Here is an 18,147-nt window from a genome sequence, read left to right on the forward strand (position 1 = left end):
TATATTTTGTTCTGATATGAGAATTATCACCACAGCAGTGTTTCCCAGGAAACTGGAAAAGAGACTGCAAATACGGAAACCCGGGAATATGAAATCCCCGAACACAAAGGGCAGACTGTATTAATAAATTTTCAAATATTTTGCTTTCAATATTCAGTTTCCTCGAGTTGAATTAAATCCTTTCAAGAAAGTACCTGGCCATATGATCATCATAATTTTGTTTCCATCTAGGGAAAGAGAAGAGGAAGAAGCCTTGGAAAGAGCGAGGAAGACCCAACAGCAACAACAAGCACAAAAAGAGGTCACGTCTCGGAGGGAAGAACCCCAGCCTCTGACTCCATCAACACCTAACCTAGCAGATTCTCCTGCACCTGTACCATCACCCGCTATCAGTGAGAGGGAAGAATTGAGGCGACTTGAGCAGGAGAAAAGGAGAAGAGAAGCGGTAAGTCAGAAACGATGACCACACAATTCTGACATATTTGTACTTTTTCCTTTATTCAAATTAAATTGTTTTAAAAGTGTTTTTAAAGGAGAAACTCCTTTACAGACATTTATTTTCATTAGTAATTTGTTATGTAGTACAGGAATAATATTAGGCCGGTTCTTGCTTTTAATTGCATCTATTAGATTCGATTCAAAATATATGATAAATGATTAAATAAATAGATGTATATATACAGCATAAACGCCCAAGTCCCTTTGTTGCAAATTATTGGTGAACTGCTGATCCTAGAGGCATGCTTTCGATTAGAAAAAGTATCCAAATAAGGTGTAGACTCCAGATATGTCATTCATATTGCAAGGAGTTGTATAGTTATTAAAATGAAGTTTCCTTTTTATTTGGTCACCCTGTCCTAATTAGCTGAGATATTTGAATGAAAAAATTGCTTAAAATAAGGTGAAAAAAGCATAGAATGGGCTGTTAGTTTATGTGGTTCTTTCCCGCAAATTAGCAATTTTAAATCCAGTGAATATTGCACTTAGAAGTGTGGAATTTTTGTGTTGACCTCAGGAAAGATACAGCAACAACTTTCTAATTTGGTTTTTAGGACGGGGGGAACAAATAAAAAGTTAATTTTTTCATTTCAATAACTATAAAACCTCTTGCAATATGGATGATTGTATCTGGAGTCTACATGTTATTTTGATACTTTTTCTGACTGGAAATATACCTCTAGGATTGGTGGTTGCCAGTAATTTAAAGCAGCCCGAGTGGCATGGTGGTAAGATGCTCATCTACCATCGTAAAGGTTGTTGTCAGGGTCGCGGGTTCAAACCCAAGGGAGGATATAGATAATATATTTTCCCTAACGAACTTGAGGCGACCACCGATAGACAGCGCCTTCACTTCCAACCTATCTCACTAATGGCAGTAAATTGCAATATAAGCGATATGGCCAGAGTTGGTGTTTGGTGAAGTAGTAGTAATTTAAAGCAAAGGGACTTAAGCTTGTATATTCAACTGAATTAATTATCAGTTTACTAAATGAACTGAAAATTCACTTGCATATACAGGCTCAAATCCGTTTGCTGCAAATTAATGTCAAACAGTTGATCCTATAGGCTAAATTTCAGTCTCTTCCCCCCCCCCCCCAACAAGCATGGGGTGTATGTCCCTTCCCTGCATTCGCCTCTGCCCCCCTCTTCCTGAAAAGGGGGGATGAGGCATTATCAGTGTAGGAATTGTTCTGAATATGTAGAATTGATCATTATACTTTTCAGACAACTTTTCCATCATAGGACTTCACTATCCGATTAGCTATATGCAGTAAAAAAAACCCTGCTTTGCAGACACTGACAGAACAAAACAACTTGTCTGTAGAAGAGTGATGACTGTAAGATGGAGTTTTTATTGAAGAGTTTGAAATAAAGCATAATAAATAGATAAAGTCACTACATCTGTGAGGTGACTGTTAAGAGGGGTTTCACTGTTATAGTAAATTAGCTATGATACCCGGCTCTGCCAGGGTTATCTTCAATTACTGAAAAAGTGGCAAACCATTATAAAGTAAAAAGCTGTTATATACTGGCAGCATTAAAGAAGTGACAAGCATACCAAATAAAAATTAAAGCATATGATTGTCTGAAACACATTGCTAGGGGACCATGGTAACCAAAGTAAACATTCCGAAAGTGATTGTTGAGACCCAGAAACCATTCATGCGCAATAGTTTTTAATCTGAACCCTGTTTGGTATTATATATATATAAAGATAGATTAGACTCCGCTAATACAGCATATATGATAACAGTGTATTGCCAGGTTATTTTACTGTGTTGTTTTTGTCATACCTTTTATATATCTATCTTTTCTTCTAGCGAGCTAGCCACATTGACATGAACAGGCAGAGTGACATTATGGCTACATTTGAAGAGAACCTGTGATGCCTGTGAATCGAGAGGCTAGCATTCTAATAGTTACGTTCAAGTCCATTGGGGAAAAATACGAAGAAAGTATGAAATGACGAGAAGAAAACTATAAAATTGTAAATATATTGGGAGGGGCCGAAGTTTTTTTTCAGTGGATCTGAATGCGCACCCACTGCTGGCAAGGCAGTTTTACGTGGGTGTTCAGATACTTTTTTTTGGGAGGGGAAAATACTGTATATGTGCACAAAATATTATGTACATGCATAGTTGTATATTGAAGAGGAAGGAAAACTGTTCAATAAGTGAATGTCCTTACGTTTATGTGTGTGTTGTGAAATTTCATTCCTGAGCGCTGGGCGATTCAGCTTCCCAGAGCGACTGAAAAAAAACAAACGAGGCTAAAATTTCAGCCTTCATCTCATAATAAAGAAAAAACATAGTGAACATATTTGTATCTTTGTATAAAAAAAACAAACAGCAGTATGTTATACCTGAAGTAGCCATAGCCGATGAAAGACGAGGATGGGCTGCACTGATTTCTCGCTATTTGCAGTAAAAGAATTTGCAGGTGATTTTGTTTTTTCTTCTTTCCCATCTGAATTGTCCTCCATCAAACCCTTAGATTATTTTAATAGTTGTAGCGTACGTGAAGTTTCCCATTAAAAAAAAAGTTGTACTTTTTCTTTCACCGCCATTTTCCCCAAGAAAAATTGACGTTTGATGTCCATGGTTTTTAGGTGTACATTGAATTATGATGAATCGTTATACAGCGTCAAAAAAAATAGGACTGTGAATATTTAAAAAAAAAAATTGAATTTTATATATTTTTCTTCCTTTTTTTTTTTTTGCTATGCTCAAAATTCAGTAATAATAGGTGTGGTTCAAATTGAAGAAATGGTCTCGTGCTTTGTGCATAGCACTCACTCATTTGTACATTTCTCATTAACAAGTAGCTTCATATTATTTGTTCTGTTTTGTGTTTATTTTTATAACAATCCGAGTGGCGAAACAAACGATAAGCAAAATATATATATATGTGGAAGCATCAAAACAATTTTCAAAAAATATATATATCTTAGGAAAGACACGACTTGCTCTGCTGGACTGTTGTGATTTTTTTTCCCGCTCCCCCCATGTCTGTGATGTGACAAGGTCTGGTTGCTGTTCAGTTTCTTCTTCTGTGTGTAAATTTTTCATAGTGTTGAACCATTATCAGATAGGTAGTCATCGAACTGGCAGAAGATGTTTATATAATTTTCTTCATCATCATCACCATCATCATTGACTCTACTGGCTTGTAAAAATCGTACTTACATGAATCAGTGTTCTGAATGCAACTTGTAAAAAAAAAGAAAAGAAAAGTGGCCATCAGGATACCTTTGTCTCTATTCCGATTCTTTGTGTTTAAAATATTTTTTCCCTCTTTTTGATGTTTTCGATATTTTTCATTTTCTTTTTTTTAAAGCTGTCTGATAATAAATAAGTTAAGCAAGTATATTTACATCTGATTTTCGTTCCCTATTTTCCTAATTTCTTTAACGCGACATTGATGAAGGTGCTTAAAATTCTCCCCAACCACTCCCTGTTTTGCGATGTGTCATATTGCATCAGATGTTACCTCAATCATTATACTGGTTTTTTTTGTACATTCTAATCATCTATACCTTACTCTTTGTATTTGTATATATTTATGTTCTAAGACTTTCTTTCCATCATCGATACAGGTTATATGTTCAGATCCGTTCCCTCTTCTTTTTTCCCCTACAGTGCAATGCATTATAATTATACAGATCAACTGTACATTGCCAAATTTTGCATATCTGTTTTTTTGCATAATGCAGTTATATTAGCTGTGACCGCTTATTGTACTATATTGATTTCGACTTTTTTGTGTGTGTCAAGTTCTACTTTCAGGAATGGAATGGCATGGCATTTATGGTTGTTTAATTTATGAAAATAAAAGCTTGCATTTGTATATCGATCAGCATGATTTTTAATAAATTTGTATGTTAGGTACATTTCATTTTAAGAGCCGGAATTTGTAATCGATTTGTCTAAAAAACAAGAAATTTGCTTCGCCAGGATGAATATAATTGCCTCTTTTTTTAATGTTTCTAAATTTTTTTTGCAATTCATCGAAGCTGATTGGAGTTATAGCTTTACTCTGAACGTTTGATTTATCATCCTAAATAGCCCCCAAAGCAGAATGTTTTGTATTGTTCTGTGACAAGCCTGGAAATAATCTGTGGTAAAAATTCCTGTAGTAGTGTTTTCTACACTTTTCTTAAAATTCTTCCAGATTTTTCTGCAGTAGCACTGATTGGTCTATGTCACAGATTTCAGTTTATTCTGCTTTGGGGCTAAATAGTTGTAGAAGAGCTAGAACCTTTCTCAATTGTTTAAATGAATGGAAGAAAATATTTCTATGCAATATTAAGTCGAAATTCCTTCCACCGTATTAAGATTTTGTCAATAGCAAAATTATTTTAAGAATATAGACTAATAGTTGTGTCGAATGTGAAAAGTACATGTTTCTATGTCCGTAACGATGGGTCAGGAATTTTTGTATTTCAAGGAGAGTATAAATTATGATGAAATGCTTTTCCAAAGGCATAAGTAAGTATATATTTTAGTAACAAAATGGTTGCGATCAACCAGAATAAAATAATATTGATATCAAGTTTCTTAGAGGCTGTGAAACATAAATGTTCGAAAACAATGTAACAATGTTAACTTATAATGGTTTTTTCTTTGGTTTAGTATGTTTCAATCCTGTTACTACACACCAATGTGCGGGAATAACAAAGTATATATAAAAAAAATGATTGAGTAGGCTATATACTTCTCTCCTATCAATTTTTTGTAGTTTGATTGCCTTATATGTGTTAAATGAAGGCCTTATATCCATGTCAAATTGTAAGGGTATCTCAAACTATTTACATCAGCAGCATTTCATTCGGAGATAGTTCCTTTTTAATTATTTATCAATAATGACTGAAAGAAAAAAAACTTTTCTAACTATCTGTTTTCGGTTACAACATGAGTTGTGTATAAAAAAACGTTTTTGTTGACGCTTTTGCTCCAAATTATTGAAGGGGAAAAAAATGATATGTATTAGTAGCGAATCTTTATTTTATTAATTGTGTGAACCTGCAAGGAAAAACAAAAATGCAAAAAATTAAGTCAATTTTACTTTTTTGTAGGAGGATTTGAAGTGGGAGGGAGGGGGGGGGGTTGTGTGATGAGAAAAGAGCCGATGATGAGACGCATTTCATAATGCAACTAAAAGAGCCCGTGCACATGATCAAAATTTTTCATCTTTGTGAACGGGTTCTTAGGGACTCTTCCATGAACATATAATTATGTCAGCATTATACAATTCCAGATCAGTGTTTTTTAAAATTTTTTACACCTGCTGACCAGCAGAAAAATTATTTGTAGATCAGCAAAAAATAAATGTAAAGAATATTTTGTGGACCGGCGCAAGATAGATAAACAAAAAATAATCGAGACCAATAAACTAATAAATAGGAAAAAAAAACAATTTTCTTACTGGCAGAAAATGAATAAATAGGGGGGATAATTTGCAGACTGGCAAAAATAAATAAATAGGAAGAATAATTTGTGGACTGGCAAAAGATAAATAGGAAAAGTAACTTGCGGACTGGCAGAAAATAATAGGAGGAATGATTTGGCAGAAGATAAATAAATAGGAAAAATAATTTGTGGACCGGCAGAAGATAAACATGAAAAAATTCTGAGAGCCCAATGAGAAAAAATAAGTAGTTAAAAAAATGTGTAGACTGGCAAAAGACAAATAAATAGTAGAACAATTCGCGGTTTGCAGAAAATCAATAAGTAAATAGGAAGAATAATTTGCAGACTGGCAGAAAATAATAAAGAAAGAAAGAATTTGGAGAGCCCGATAAAAAAAATAGTAAAAACAATTCGGGGACTGGCAAAAAAGATCAATAACTAGGGGGAATAATTTGCAGACTGGCAAAAGGTAGATAGGAAGAACAATTTGTGGATTACAAAAGATAAATAAATGCGAGGAATGCTTTTCATGGACCGGCAAAAGATAAATGAACAGGAAAAATAATTTTCATACTGGCTGATGGCAAAAACAAATTTAGGTACAGTATTTTATTTTTTTTAAATTTCAAATTCTGCCGCACATTAAGAATAATTTGCGTGCCGTAAATGCTTGGGTAATGTTTTTTCGTAGACCAACGGTTGAAGAATGCTTTTCTAGATTCATCCCATCAATCTTTAAAATCAAAATGTCAAATTTCTTATGCTGTTGGTTTTCGTAGAAAACTAGTCATCATTAACACTCTTGGAGAAAATACACACTTTTTCTTATGGTAGCCATATATATAATATATCGACATATATATATATCGGCTGTTCAATTAAAAAAATTGTTTTATTTATATTTTTCTAAATACTGTGACACCAAATCTGACTAAGTATTGAATATAGATAACATTGAAAAATATCAATCAGTAATACAGAAACCATTTATTTATTTTTATTTTTTCGTCCAACCAGTGTGCAATATTCTGTGAAATGCATAATGTCTGAAGTTAAAAAACTTTAAAAAAAAAAAAGAGCCCTGATTTCGAATGCGTAGATCTTTATGCTTAATGTTTGTGAAGTGTGGAGGTGATGTTTATTGTGATTTCGTTTGATTTTTTTAAAACCATACTTGTGCATGTAATAAAGACTAAATACTTATTCTAAATACAGTCGACGCTTGTTATAACAACCCCCACCCTATCATTCTGTCAAAAACGGCCGGCATATTGAAGGAAGACATGTAAGATAGTCATTATATGAAAACATTTGGGATTTTTATCCTACCTGTCCTTACAATGGAATGGTTGCTATAACATTAGGTTGTTATAACAAGCATCACTGTGGATCTTTTTTTTATTGGCATCAAATGTGTTAGAATTATTATTATTCCAGTCGTGAAATAGCAACTAATTATAGTATATAAAGAACTTGTATACACACATAATTATGTGAAAGGTTGAAGCATTTACATTCTTAAATTTGTTATTTAGTGACTTGAAATCAGACAGCGAGCATAGTTGTGTCGTGTGTTTTGTCTCAATCTATTATACGTGTTCGTAATTTTTTTTAAATACCCATTCTAGCTCTGACATGCATGAGAAGGTGGCTCACTCACATTGTTTTTTGTACTTACTTCGTTCCAGTTGTTCATAGAGAAAGAAAGAAATGTAGAAAAATGTTTTTTTCCCTCTGTTATACATTTCAATTTGATTTTTTGTTTAACTGCAGCTGCCTTATGTTTGAAGAGAAAGCAGTCTACTTCTTCATGTATCGTGTCAGAGTTATATGCTTTTATTCACATCAAACTGAAATGAACGTCAACAAAAATTGTTATCTGGGGGGGGGGGTGAAATTAATCTCAATTTGAGCCAATATTTTATAAAAGGAAGAGGGGAAAAACAATAAAAGGAGGGAGGGGCAAAAAAAAACTAATTTATTCGAAGCTGGATTGTTTTTTTTTCTTTCAGCGTGTAAATATTATTTACCATTCGATGTTAGTGCAAGGTATCGTTATTTCTGTAGCTGTGTCAATGAATGTTTTGTAATATTTCCATTATCATGCTTGTCCTAAGAATTTTTAAATATAATTCTGTGTCACTCTATGACTCTTGTCTCTGTTGATTGAACCTTTTTTTTCTCTTTCTTTCAAACATTGCTTGTTGCAATTAGGGTAGAAGTGTATTTACTGGAAGGGGAGTTTGGATGGCTATAGCTCAGGGCAGCATAACCATAAATCCAGTGGCCTATTTACTGGAGGGCGTAGTGAGCTATAGCCCAGGGCAGCAAATTTGAGGAATTGAGCGGCCAAGAAAACCAACGGCCAAACTAGTAGAGTAGGAGAAGGGCAGCAAAATTTGTATGAACTTCAATAAATCTGCCTCTGTCCGAAAGCAAGGGACTAGGTCAGTGAGTGACCAAAACAGTGGTTCTTAATAGAGATGGGATGAATATTCGGCTGCTATTCGGTATTCGACCCTTTTGCCGAATATCTGGGTAAATCGAAGCACAACTAATTTAAAATTATATTAATTGGAATTTTTTACATAAAATTAATTGATTATTGAATATATTTTATTGTGTTGTATCCCTTTTTGTGCAAGAGGTTATATCAGGGTGAATTTCTAGAATAAGTAAAACAGGAAGCTGAAAAGAATTCTATTGTAATAATGTGGAAGTGGGCATGAATTGTACAAGTTCACTAACTGAAGGATGTACCTTGACAGGATACGTATTGAGCTGCTGAAAGGGGCAAAGAACATGTAGAGAAGAAAAAATGAGTCGTAATTTTTATGATATGTTACTAGTTGAAAATAAATAATGGTTGGCATTTTCTTAATTAGATTTAAAATTGGTAAAAGAGAGTGTTGCAAAAAATTGATTCCGTAATATTAAAATATATCATTGTTAAATTTGATTGTCAATATCATGGCAATAAAAATCTTTAAATTATCAGTTTAATATTTATTTAAATAAATTGTATAATTAAAATTCAATATATCAATTTGATATTGCCAATAATTTAATTTTTAATCAAAACTTTATTTATAATTGTGATGAATTTTAAGGAAATTAATATACGGTATTCGGCCAAAACAGCCAAATGTTTGGCTATTCAGCCAAATCACTATTCGTCCTATCCCTAGTTCTTAACCAGGGGTGTGAGATGGAAAAAGCTTGACATTTTCATTAATTGTTCAGGGAAATTAAAATGATGAGAGAAATCAAATTTTTCAACTCTCAGAAAAAATATGAATCATAACATTTTGACACCTACTTTTTCAAATTTTCGAATTTGAAATGTGCCACTTGAAATTTGTATATACTCTGTATATAGAAAATACAATTTCTCTCTTATTATATGAAATTTTAAATGTTTTGGCAAAGGTTTCTTTCTCAATTAGCTGTTCTAAATTTGTTTTTGATCCCAGAACAATTTAATCTCTATCAACGATTATAATTCAAATTAAAATATCTTATTGAAGTTCAAGTCAGTGCATTTATTCAGGGGGCGTAGAGCGATCAGGATCGACCTTTGGAGGGGCCACAAAAATTTCCTTCCCGAGAAATTTTGAGTTGCCGCTCTTCAAAAAGCATTTAAATTATCAGAAATTGGTTTAATATAGCATTTAAAGGGTATTTTTTCTTTCGATATTTCATTTTTTTTCCACTGAAATATTAATTTTTGGTTAGCTTTGAGGGGGGGGGGGGAAGCACAAGTCCCCTGCGTATACGCCTCTGCATTTATTCAAATGGAATCTCAAAATTATGATTCAGAACAATTCTGAAGTGCCAAGTTGGAATCATTCCCAAAACTAGTGAAGACAGCTTTGCAAACAATTCCATCATTTGCATTTGACCTCCCTTTGTAAAATGGGGTTTTCAGTACTTTTGCTGATTAAAAAAACACTAGCAATCGCTTAAATGCTTCAATGTCATGTATGAGTAATTGATTTGTGGAAAGCTCTTTCAAAGAAGGAACCTCAATTTTTTTTTTAAATTTCATAATTTAAGCAATTCATAATAAAGCAATAGTCACTGAAAATTGAAAAGTAATTTTAATTTTATTGCTTGCTATAACTCTTCCCCGTATGTATACATATATATATATATATTTTTTTTTTGAATTAATTTTGCAATTTTAAGTTCAGAATTTTTGTAACAATTAGTGGATAATTAATGTAATCAGTAGCGAAAACAAAATTTTTTAACGAATCAACACGTTTTCCAAGTGGTTGAGGGAAGACGAATCGCATTGCACTTGGGGGATGGAAAAAAGGTTAAGAGCTACTGGACGAAAAGAATAACCTAGCGAGTTTGCAAGCACACGAGTGAACAAAAAAAGTGACTTGGAGCGTGATTAAGCATGTGAAAGACCAAAGGAGTGACCTGGAGCACGTGCAATCATGTTAATGACTAAAAGAATAACCTAGAGCCAGGTTTCCCAATCTGTGCTCCGCCAAAGATTTCTTGGCGCTCCTCGAAGAGATTGGAAAATAAATCATTTTTCCAAGTTTTTCAGAAATTTATATTAGGTTAAAGCTGTGAGCAATCTTTTTTGAATCAACGAAAGCAAATGTTTCAGACTACTGGTTTCAGATTAACTCTGGGCAGCATTAAGTGAATGGCTCTATCCTTGGTCTCCGGATCATCCCAGAACCTGTGCCACCTTATCCACCCACTTCCACAAAAAGTTGCGGAAACCCTCAGTTATGAACTAACTCGTGGGAAAAAGAACAGGTAGAATTATCTATCATTCTACCCGTTGATAGAAGTAACTACGATAAAATAAAAATTAGCTCAAGGAGAAAACAGTTGTCAGTTCAAGAGACAAACAGTTTTTTTGATGAAATAAAAATATTTAATCAAATTTTACTCTCATTTTCGAAAAACTGGAATCTTTATTGAAATCGGGACGTATGGTGCTGACATAAAACTAAATGTTAGTTGGACACTGGTCGAGCGTGACTTCTGACGTCCCTGTGAACGTTTGCGCTTCACGATGAACTTTTCGCCCAAAAAATGCTCCGTGATGAAAAGTTTGGGAACCACTGACCTAGAGCATGTGTAAACGATCGAAAGAGTGACCTATAAAGCAAGGAACCAAAACAGTGTGCAATCATGTGAATGACTAAATGAGTGACTTATACACGGGGGGGGGGGGGGAATTCGAGAAAAGAGTAGTCAAGAAAATTAGACTAGAATGGGAGAGGGGCGGCAAAATTCGTGCAGCGCCCACAGGTGGCAAAACCGTAAATGCGCCTTTACATAAATCCACCTCTGCGTCTGTAAACAAAATGTTCATTTCGTCCTGGCTGACTACTACATTTTTCCATTCTACGAGCGAATTTCCCATGATTGACGAGTACAGTGTCATCTATCAGCATATTAAAAGTTTTTTTTCCTGCAGGGAAGGCTTTTCGCCGACATTTTGCCCTTCTCTGAAGAACTTTTAAAGTAGCCGTATCGTTCAAGTCTAGTCCTGTTTCGTATACATGCAAAATTTGGCGGCAATCGGCCTAAAATTGTGGATTTGTATAAACATAGTGAACATATACACACACAGAAAATGAATTTTACATACAGGGTGTCCTGTAAGTGCTGGCACAGCCTTTATCTCATCAACCGCCCGTCGTAGAGGTATGATTCCAATTGAAAAAATGCTCAACGGGCGTTCAAAAGTTACCCTGTACCAGTTTTTAGAGTGAAAATACAGTGTGTCACAAAATAAGAAATCTGAAGTCTTATCTAAATCTAGTCTGCTAACAAACTCCTCTATATACAACGATATCTATCTTTACTACGATAAATTCCTCTATAACGATATTTTTAAGGAGAGTTTTGAATTTAATTTAAACTTCGTCACTTGTTTTCTTTCTACTGAAAGCGTCCAATAACATGTAAGGCCGGGATTACACTATAAAAGTTTGATAAAATCCCTTTTATAAAACTTGAAAAATTCAGCCAGTATAAAGCTCTAAGGTTACATTCTAGCAAATGTAACCCATAATCTTACTGGTTGAACTTTTCAAAATTTATAAAAAAGAACTTTTAGAAAACTTTTATAGTGTAATCCCGGCCTTAGGCTGGTATTACACTATAAAAGTTTGATAAAAGTCCTATTATAAAACTTGAAAAATGCAGCCAATAAGGTCAACGGTTACATTTTCTAGAATGTAACCAATGGTGAAAAAATGGTGAAATTCCTTGAGGAACATCCCGAGAAGATAAGGGATCCGTCTCCTCCAGCTCCTGCAACTCCGGTACCAGCGCCGGTAAGGAGATCGCCGCGTCTTCACCCTGACAGTGCGCTGGTGGCACTGTTTGCGAGCGAGGAGCAGGATGAATCCCAAACCTAATTAATGCCGTCTCGGAGAAATTAGACTGACTGTATTGAACTGCCCGAGTGCAATGAGATGCTCTGCCCTTCTTGTCATTTGATTCAATCCTTGATCACTCAAATTTCTGATTGCGCCTTTTGCGATACGATTTTTATACAACTTTCCATGACTATTTATTATCCGTGCCCGTTGCACTTTACTTTAACTTGATTAATTTGATTCTTCGATTTACATAATTTTTGATTTCCTTTCACTATATGTAATCTTTGACGAATCAATAAATTTTGGTTTTACCGGAGATGCCCTGTTCCCCCCCCTCGGGGGGGGGGGGGCAAAGTGCTCGCGTTGCTTCTTGCGACAGAGCCTGGGTGTCTCGCGGTTTCTCCAGTTTCTCCAGAATGTAACCAATAACCTTATTGGTTAGATTTTTCAAGTTTTATTAAAGGGATTTTATCAAACTTTTATAGTGTAATACCGGCCTTAGTAACATAATGCAAATAAGTGAAGGTGAACCGGATGGTTTTACTGCGCTGTGTTCCTTCTTTTTTTTTAAAAGGATTCGTTTACATTTTACTGCTCACTGAACAGTTCGATTCCAAGACAAGTCAATGTGTCGCGGATTTCCAGTTGTGCTTTAAGCCCAAAATACTATTTAGGGGTTATTCAAGTATTACGTCAGCATCGATGGGGGAGGGGGGAGGTTTCCGATTTGCTGACTTTTGATGGGAGGGGGTTTGGATGATGCTTACGTCATCAACCACCCTTTATGAAATATTCTTGATGGCATCTTACTCGCTGCGCCAAATACGAGAAAAATCTTTCGCTAGTTTGTAGGCAGTGTAATAAATCCATTACAGAGCCACTTCAGCGATCTCTAAATGTTTCACGGATCCTTCAAGTGCTGTGGAAATGTTTCCGGGCCACTTAAGTGCTCTGGAACTGTGCAAAGCATTACTCAAGTGATCTATAATTATGCCAGGAATGGTTTAAGTAATCTGGGAATATTCCGCGGGTAACTTGAGTGATGTAGAATCGCACTGGGGGCCGCTTAAGTGCTCTAATATTCTGTCACATGTCAAGGGATCTCTAAATGTGCTACGGATCGTCTAAGTGTTCTAGAACTGTGTCACGGGTTACTTCAATGATCTTTGAATGTGCCACGGGCCTACTTCAGTGATCTGAAAATGCACCACGGGCCTACTTCAGTGATCTGAAAATGCGCCACGGGCCTACTTCAGTGATCTGAAAATGCGCCACGGGCCACTTAAATGCTCTGGAATTGTGCCACGGGTCATTTAAGTGACCCGTAAATGTGCGTCTTAGTTCATTTTTACAAAATTGGGTTTGAGGGGGCAAGTCTCATCACATAACCTTCACGGCCACATTTGGTCTGCGGGTCAAGGGTTTAGCATATATGGCTTAAAGGATGGGTCGCAATGAATTTCTGAAAGAGAAATTTTGAGCTCTTACCCTTCAAATAGCATTGAAATTAACAGAAATCGACTATAATTACGTATAAAGGTTTTTTTTTTCCGAAATTTTAATTTTTTTAAATGTTTTTTACGTTAAAACAATATTTTTTTCGTCTGGGGGGGGGGGGGAGGCACACGAGCCCTCCCGCGTACGTTTCTGATCCCACCAATAAGTGTTAGAAGGTAGGGGCAGAGCTGACGAAATTTTGCTGACAGGGGGGGGGGGGGGTCAAAAATGGCTAAAATTTGCTTACGTAATGCATGAACGGCCCCTTAGTAATGGGTGCGGTTGATAAATTATTATAACTAAACTGCATTACGCTACAGTATTCTCCTTAATTAGAATAATTATCGCAGCCTGAACTATTCTACAATGTTGTTGAAAATGTAATTGAAAAAAAAAAGTAGCTATAATATATCCAGCCCTACCCGGGTTTCTCCATATACATTGAAGTAGTGGCAAACCATTATAAAGGAATAAATATGTCAGACGTATTATCCGGGCAGCGCTGGGCATTATAGATATTATTGTAATAAATTCGAGCTCCCCCTGAAACACTTAAATGTTTGGAATGTTTGCTTTGGTTACTGTGGTTCCCACAACAATGAGAGTTTTCCAACGTTTTTACCACTTCTTTAACGTTTTTTGCATATGGTAAAAGCCCAAGTAAAGCTGGATATAAGTGTAAAACCATGAATTACTGCGAAACCAATTGTCAAACTACATTTCAATTTCTACAACAGCAATTCTGCAGTGGCTGAAGTGGTTTATTGGCGGTTTAGCAATTTCGAGGCGCGAATGAGAACCGGCCTCCCATTAGAAAAAGTCTCTATGCAGAGAGCAGGCAAACGCTTCAACATGATACATGCCAAGCGCGGATCCCCGGAGGGGGGGGGGGGGAGGATCGCCCCTCCCAAAAGTCGAATAATACGGGGAAAATGTGTCTGTCCCCGTAAAATACCGGATGATCCGTTTCACCTACACAATAAGTCACTCTTCCGACACATAGCTCTGGATCCAACTGTCTCGGCTTCATTCGCAACTGATAATTCCTCCCTCCATTCCATTCATAGCTGAAGATGCTGACCTTCGCTCCATTAGAAGCTGAAGATGTCTATCTCGGCTTCATTCGTAGCTGAAAATCTCTGCCTAGGCTGCATTCGCAGCTGAAGATGCCTGTCGCGCATTCCATGTCTACCTTCGCTCAGGTGGGGATCCAGAAAGGGACGATGGGATCAACTGCCCCTCCCAAGAGCCGAATAATATGGGAGAAATTTTCAAAACTCACACAATTCGCCAATCCCAGCACACGATCCTGGATCCGCGCCTGTGTGTGCAATACATACGTATCATTATTAAAATTTCAAGCATTCACCATCTTCACTTCAGAGTTCGGAATCCAGATGGCAGTACCAGCAAGAACACGGAACAAGCACGACTCTGAAAACATAAATACGTTAGGGCCGCACATACACCCCGAACACGTTTCGATATTGCAACGATTCGTTAGAACTTCCTAGAGGAATGTGCACGAGATGCACGTACGGGCAAGTAATAGTGAATTGAACTTTATGCCATAGAGCAGAGATTTTCGACCTTTTCCTAGTCGTGAACAATGCCTGAATTAATGAACGCCAGGACTCTGCCACCGGACTTATCCCGTTGCAGCGATCTCTTCCAGCCCAGCTTCGTGGCAGAGTGGAACAAACTGTGTGTGTACCTAATAGTCTGAGTGTGCGTATCTAGTGTCTGTTTTTTCAGTGCTGCCATCTATACTTCAATTTGTAAGTAATGGAATGTAATGAGTGGCCTGTTTTAAACGTTGTAGGTCTCTGTTGCTCTCTGTGGCGAGACTTTTGTTAACGGGGGAGATCAGCTCGCATTTGTGCCCTGAAGTTGGGAACCACAGAAAACCAACTTCAGCCGACCAGCACTGTAGCATCAGTGGGGTTCGAACCCGGATCCTCGCGCTGCGAGTCCGTCCGTCAGTATGACCACTCGACCACCACAGCGGTCGTGAACAATGCCTGTATCCAACACCAAAAGAAGAAAAAAAAGAGCACCCTTTCCGACAAGTTCAACATACGAATGCATGCAATCAGGATGATTTCAATCCCAGAACTCACAATTTGTTCAAGGTGTTTAACTGAAACGTTGATGAAGTGCTCGTGAGCACGAAATCGGACACGAGAATCGATGTGCTCTGGGTGCTTCGGGAAGCACAGTAGTGCTCGCGAACAACGGGTTGAAGATGCCTGTCATAGAGGATATAAGGAAAAACTGAATGCGAGCCGATCTATCCGTCAAAAAAGTCTCTCCACAGAGAGCAAGAGACCTACACAACGGTACAAATAACCAATCATTTCTGGAGAACCTAAATTTTATAATATTTTAAATGTTGCTATTTTGTTATGTGTATGTGTCTGTCATCTGCAATCAACTTTTTAAACTATGAGTTTTTTTCCTCAACTCGCAGTGAGTGAAAAATGTAATGAATGAATAATTGTAACATTCAAGGCCTGTTCCTCTCTGCGGCGAGACTTTTTAACGGGGAGATCGGCTCGTATGCGCTCCTCGAAGTTGGGAAATGCAAAATCACTGTCTGTCGAATATTTAACTTGCAATCAACTTGTCTGCACTCGACGCCCTAAACACTACTACTGCTAAACCACACACATGTACATCTTGTCCACATTCCTCAGTGGAATTTCTAATGAACTGGTACATATTGGAATGTGCATGTGCTTGGTGGGAACCTAACGTGAAGTTTCTTAATGTGTAATGCTTGCTATGTGCAGTGTGCCACCATCTGCCATCAGTTTTTCTGACTATGAGTGAAGTGATTCCACCGTTGTAAGTCTGTTGCTCTCTGTAACGTTTGACTTTTTAAATGGAGACATCGGCTCGCATTCGTGCCAAATTCACGAGGAATGAAAAAAAGGACATCCTCTTTGGTTGCATTGTGATAGCACTGAACTGTCTGCGCTGAATGGTCGGAGCTGAATAGTCTCGCACTGAATTGTCGTAGACTCATATGCAAGAGTTTTAAGTTACTTGGCTAACCCTTCGCACAAAGGCCCCTAAACAATCGTCGGAAAAATTGTCAATTATACCTGAAATAGCTCAAAAACAACATTGACAAGGCAAAAAAATAACTCCGCTGCTGTAGAGAATTAAAATGCATTTCATTAAAGAAACGTTCAAAATAACTACACTAATACGTGCAACAAAAATTCAAACGTGCAGTCATAATTATCGTAATCTGTTATAAATTTTGCAAATTATCTTCATACACAATTTTAGTAAAAACTACGAATTTTAGAGAAAGCTTTCTTGAAAAAAAACTTATATTTTTTATCGTAATGAACGTGTGATTTTTTTAATACGGCATGACAAAAATCACCACCGTATCACTGAAACTACTCAAATCATGGTTACTTCTGCAAAATATTGCAAATCATTTCTCAAATAATATCTTTTACAATGTATTTAATTATACAATCTGTGTACAGTTTAGTAGCAGTAGCTGATCGTGAAGCATATTTTGTTGTTCCTTACTGAGAAGTGACATTCGAGTACTGCTAAACCACACATGCACCACCTACACATTCCTATACGGAATTTCTAGCGGATCGTTACATGCCGAAACGTGTGTTCTGAGCGTATGTGTGACCCCCTAACGTATTTATGTTTCCAGAGTTGCACTTGTTTCGTGTTCTAGCTGCTACTGCCATCTGTTTTCCATATTTTGAAGCAAAAGTGGTAAATGATTGAAATTATTAATTATCAGTATCGTGTTTTTGGCACGAAAAAGCTGCAGCCTCGCAGGTAAATTAATCTGATTTCGTTATATTAAGAACTTGAATGAAATCAATACGTGTATGATGCCAAAGGAAAACAGAGCTCGAAGATAATATAAGCCAATGATGAAGCTTCAAAACGCCAATAAATAGAAATGTCGAAACCATAAACATGAATGATAATTTCAAGTTATTACTCGCCGATGAAACAAAAATACTATTCTGTTTACAAAATTTAGTGGAGGAGTGAAAACACCCTTCACAATTAGTTTTGGATAACACTAAACGGAGTTATGCTCAATTCCAAAGAAAGAAAGATGTGAAAAAACGCATATGCATGTATAACTACAGGGTAGCTCAGCATTGTTGAGCACTGCTACTGAGCATTTGCAGAGATGGTGATGTGTGATCAGTGCTATAACTTCGTTGGGACAACTGGACTGGTTGTCCCTGTCGATGGCTTCGAATCTGAATTCTATCAAGATAATCGCATACACACGTCACCTGAATCGACTCTGAAACGTCATGTAAAACAGACCAACACCCCCCAATAGACTGGATGTCTACGGGAGGGGGGGGGGG

At 36.6% G+C, this 18,147-nt stretch overlaps 1 protein-coding gene across 2 annotated transcripts in view; it reads left to right on the forward strand.

Moving 5' to 3' along the window:
- LOC149087758 (bromodomain-containing protein 3-like) overlaps positions 1–6,692 on the forward strand; it is a 110,078-nt gene extending 103,386 nt beyond the window's left edge. For both annotated transcript variants that reach the window (XM_089231657.1, XM_089231658.1), the window contains exons 25-26: positions 232–445; positions 2,322–6,692. In XM_089231657.1, the coding sequence (XP_089087783.1) occupies positions 232–445; positions 2,322–2,387 (280 nt within the window). In that variant the 3' untranslated portion in view covers positions 2,388–6,692. The remainder of the gene's footprint in view (positions 1–231; positions 446–2,321) is intronic.
- The last annotated feature ends 11,455 nt before the right edge of the window (positions 6,693–18,147 follow it).

This window comes from Pholcus phalangioides, unplaced genomic scaffold (genome assembly GCF_987345545.1).
Source record: "Pholcus phalangioides strain wild (caught in Gottingen) unplaced genomic scaffold, Ppha-v1.0 ptg000004l_1, whole genome shotgun sequence".
Classification (NCBI taxonomy): Eukaryota; Metazoa; Arthropoda; class Arachnida; order Araneae; family Pholcidae; genus Pholcus; species Pholcus phalangioides.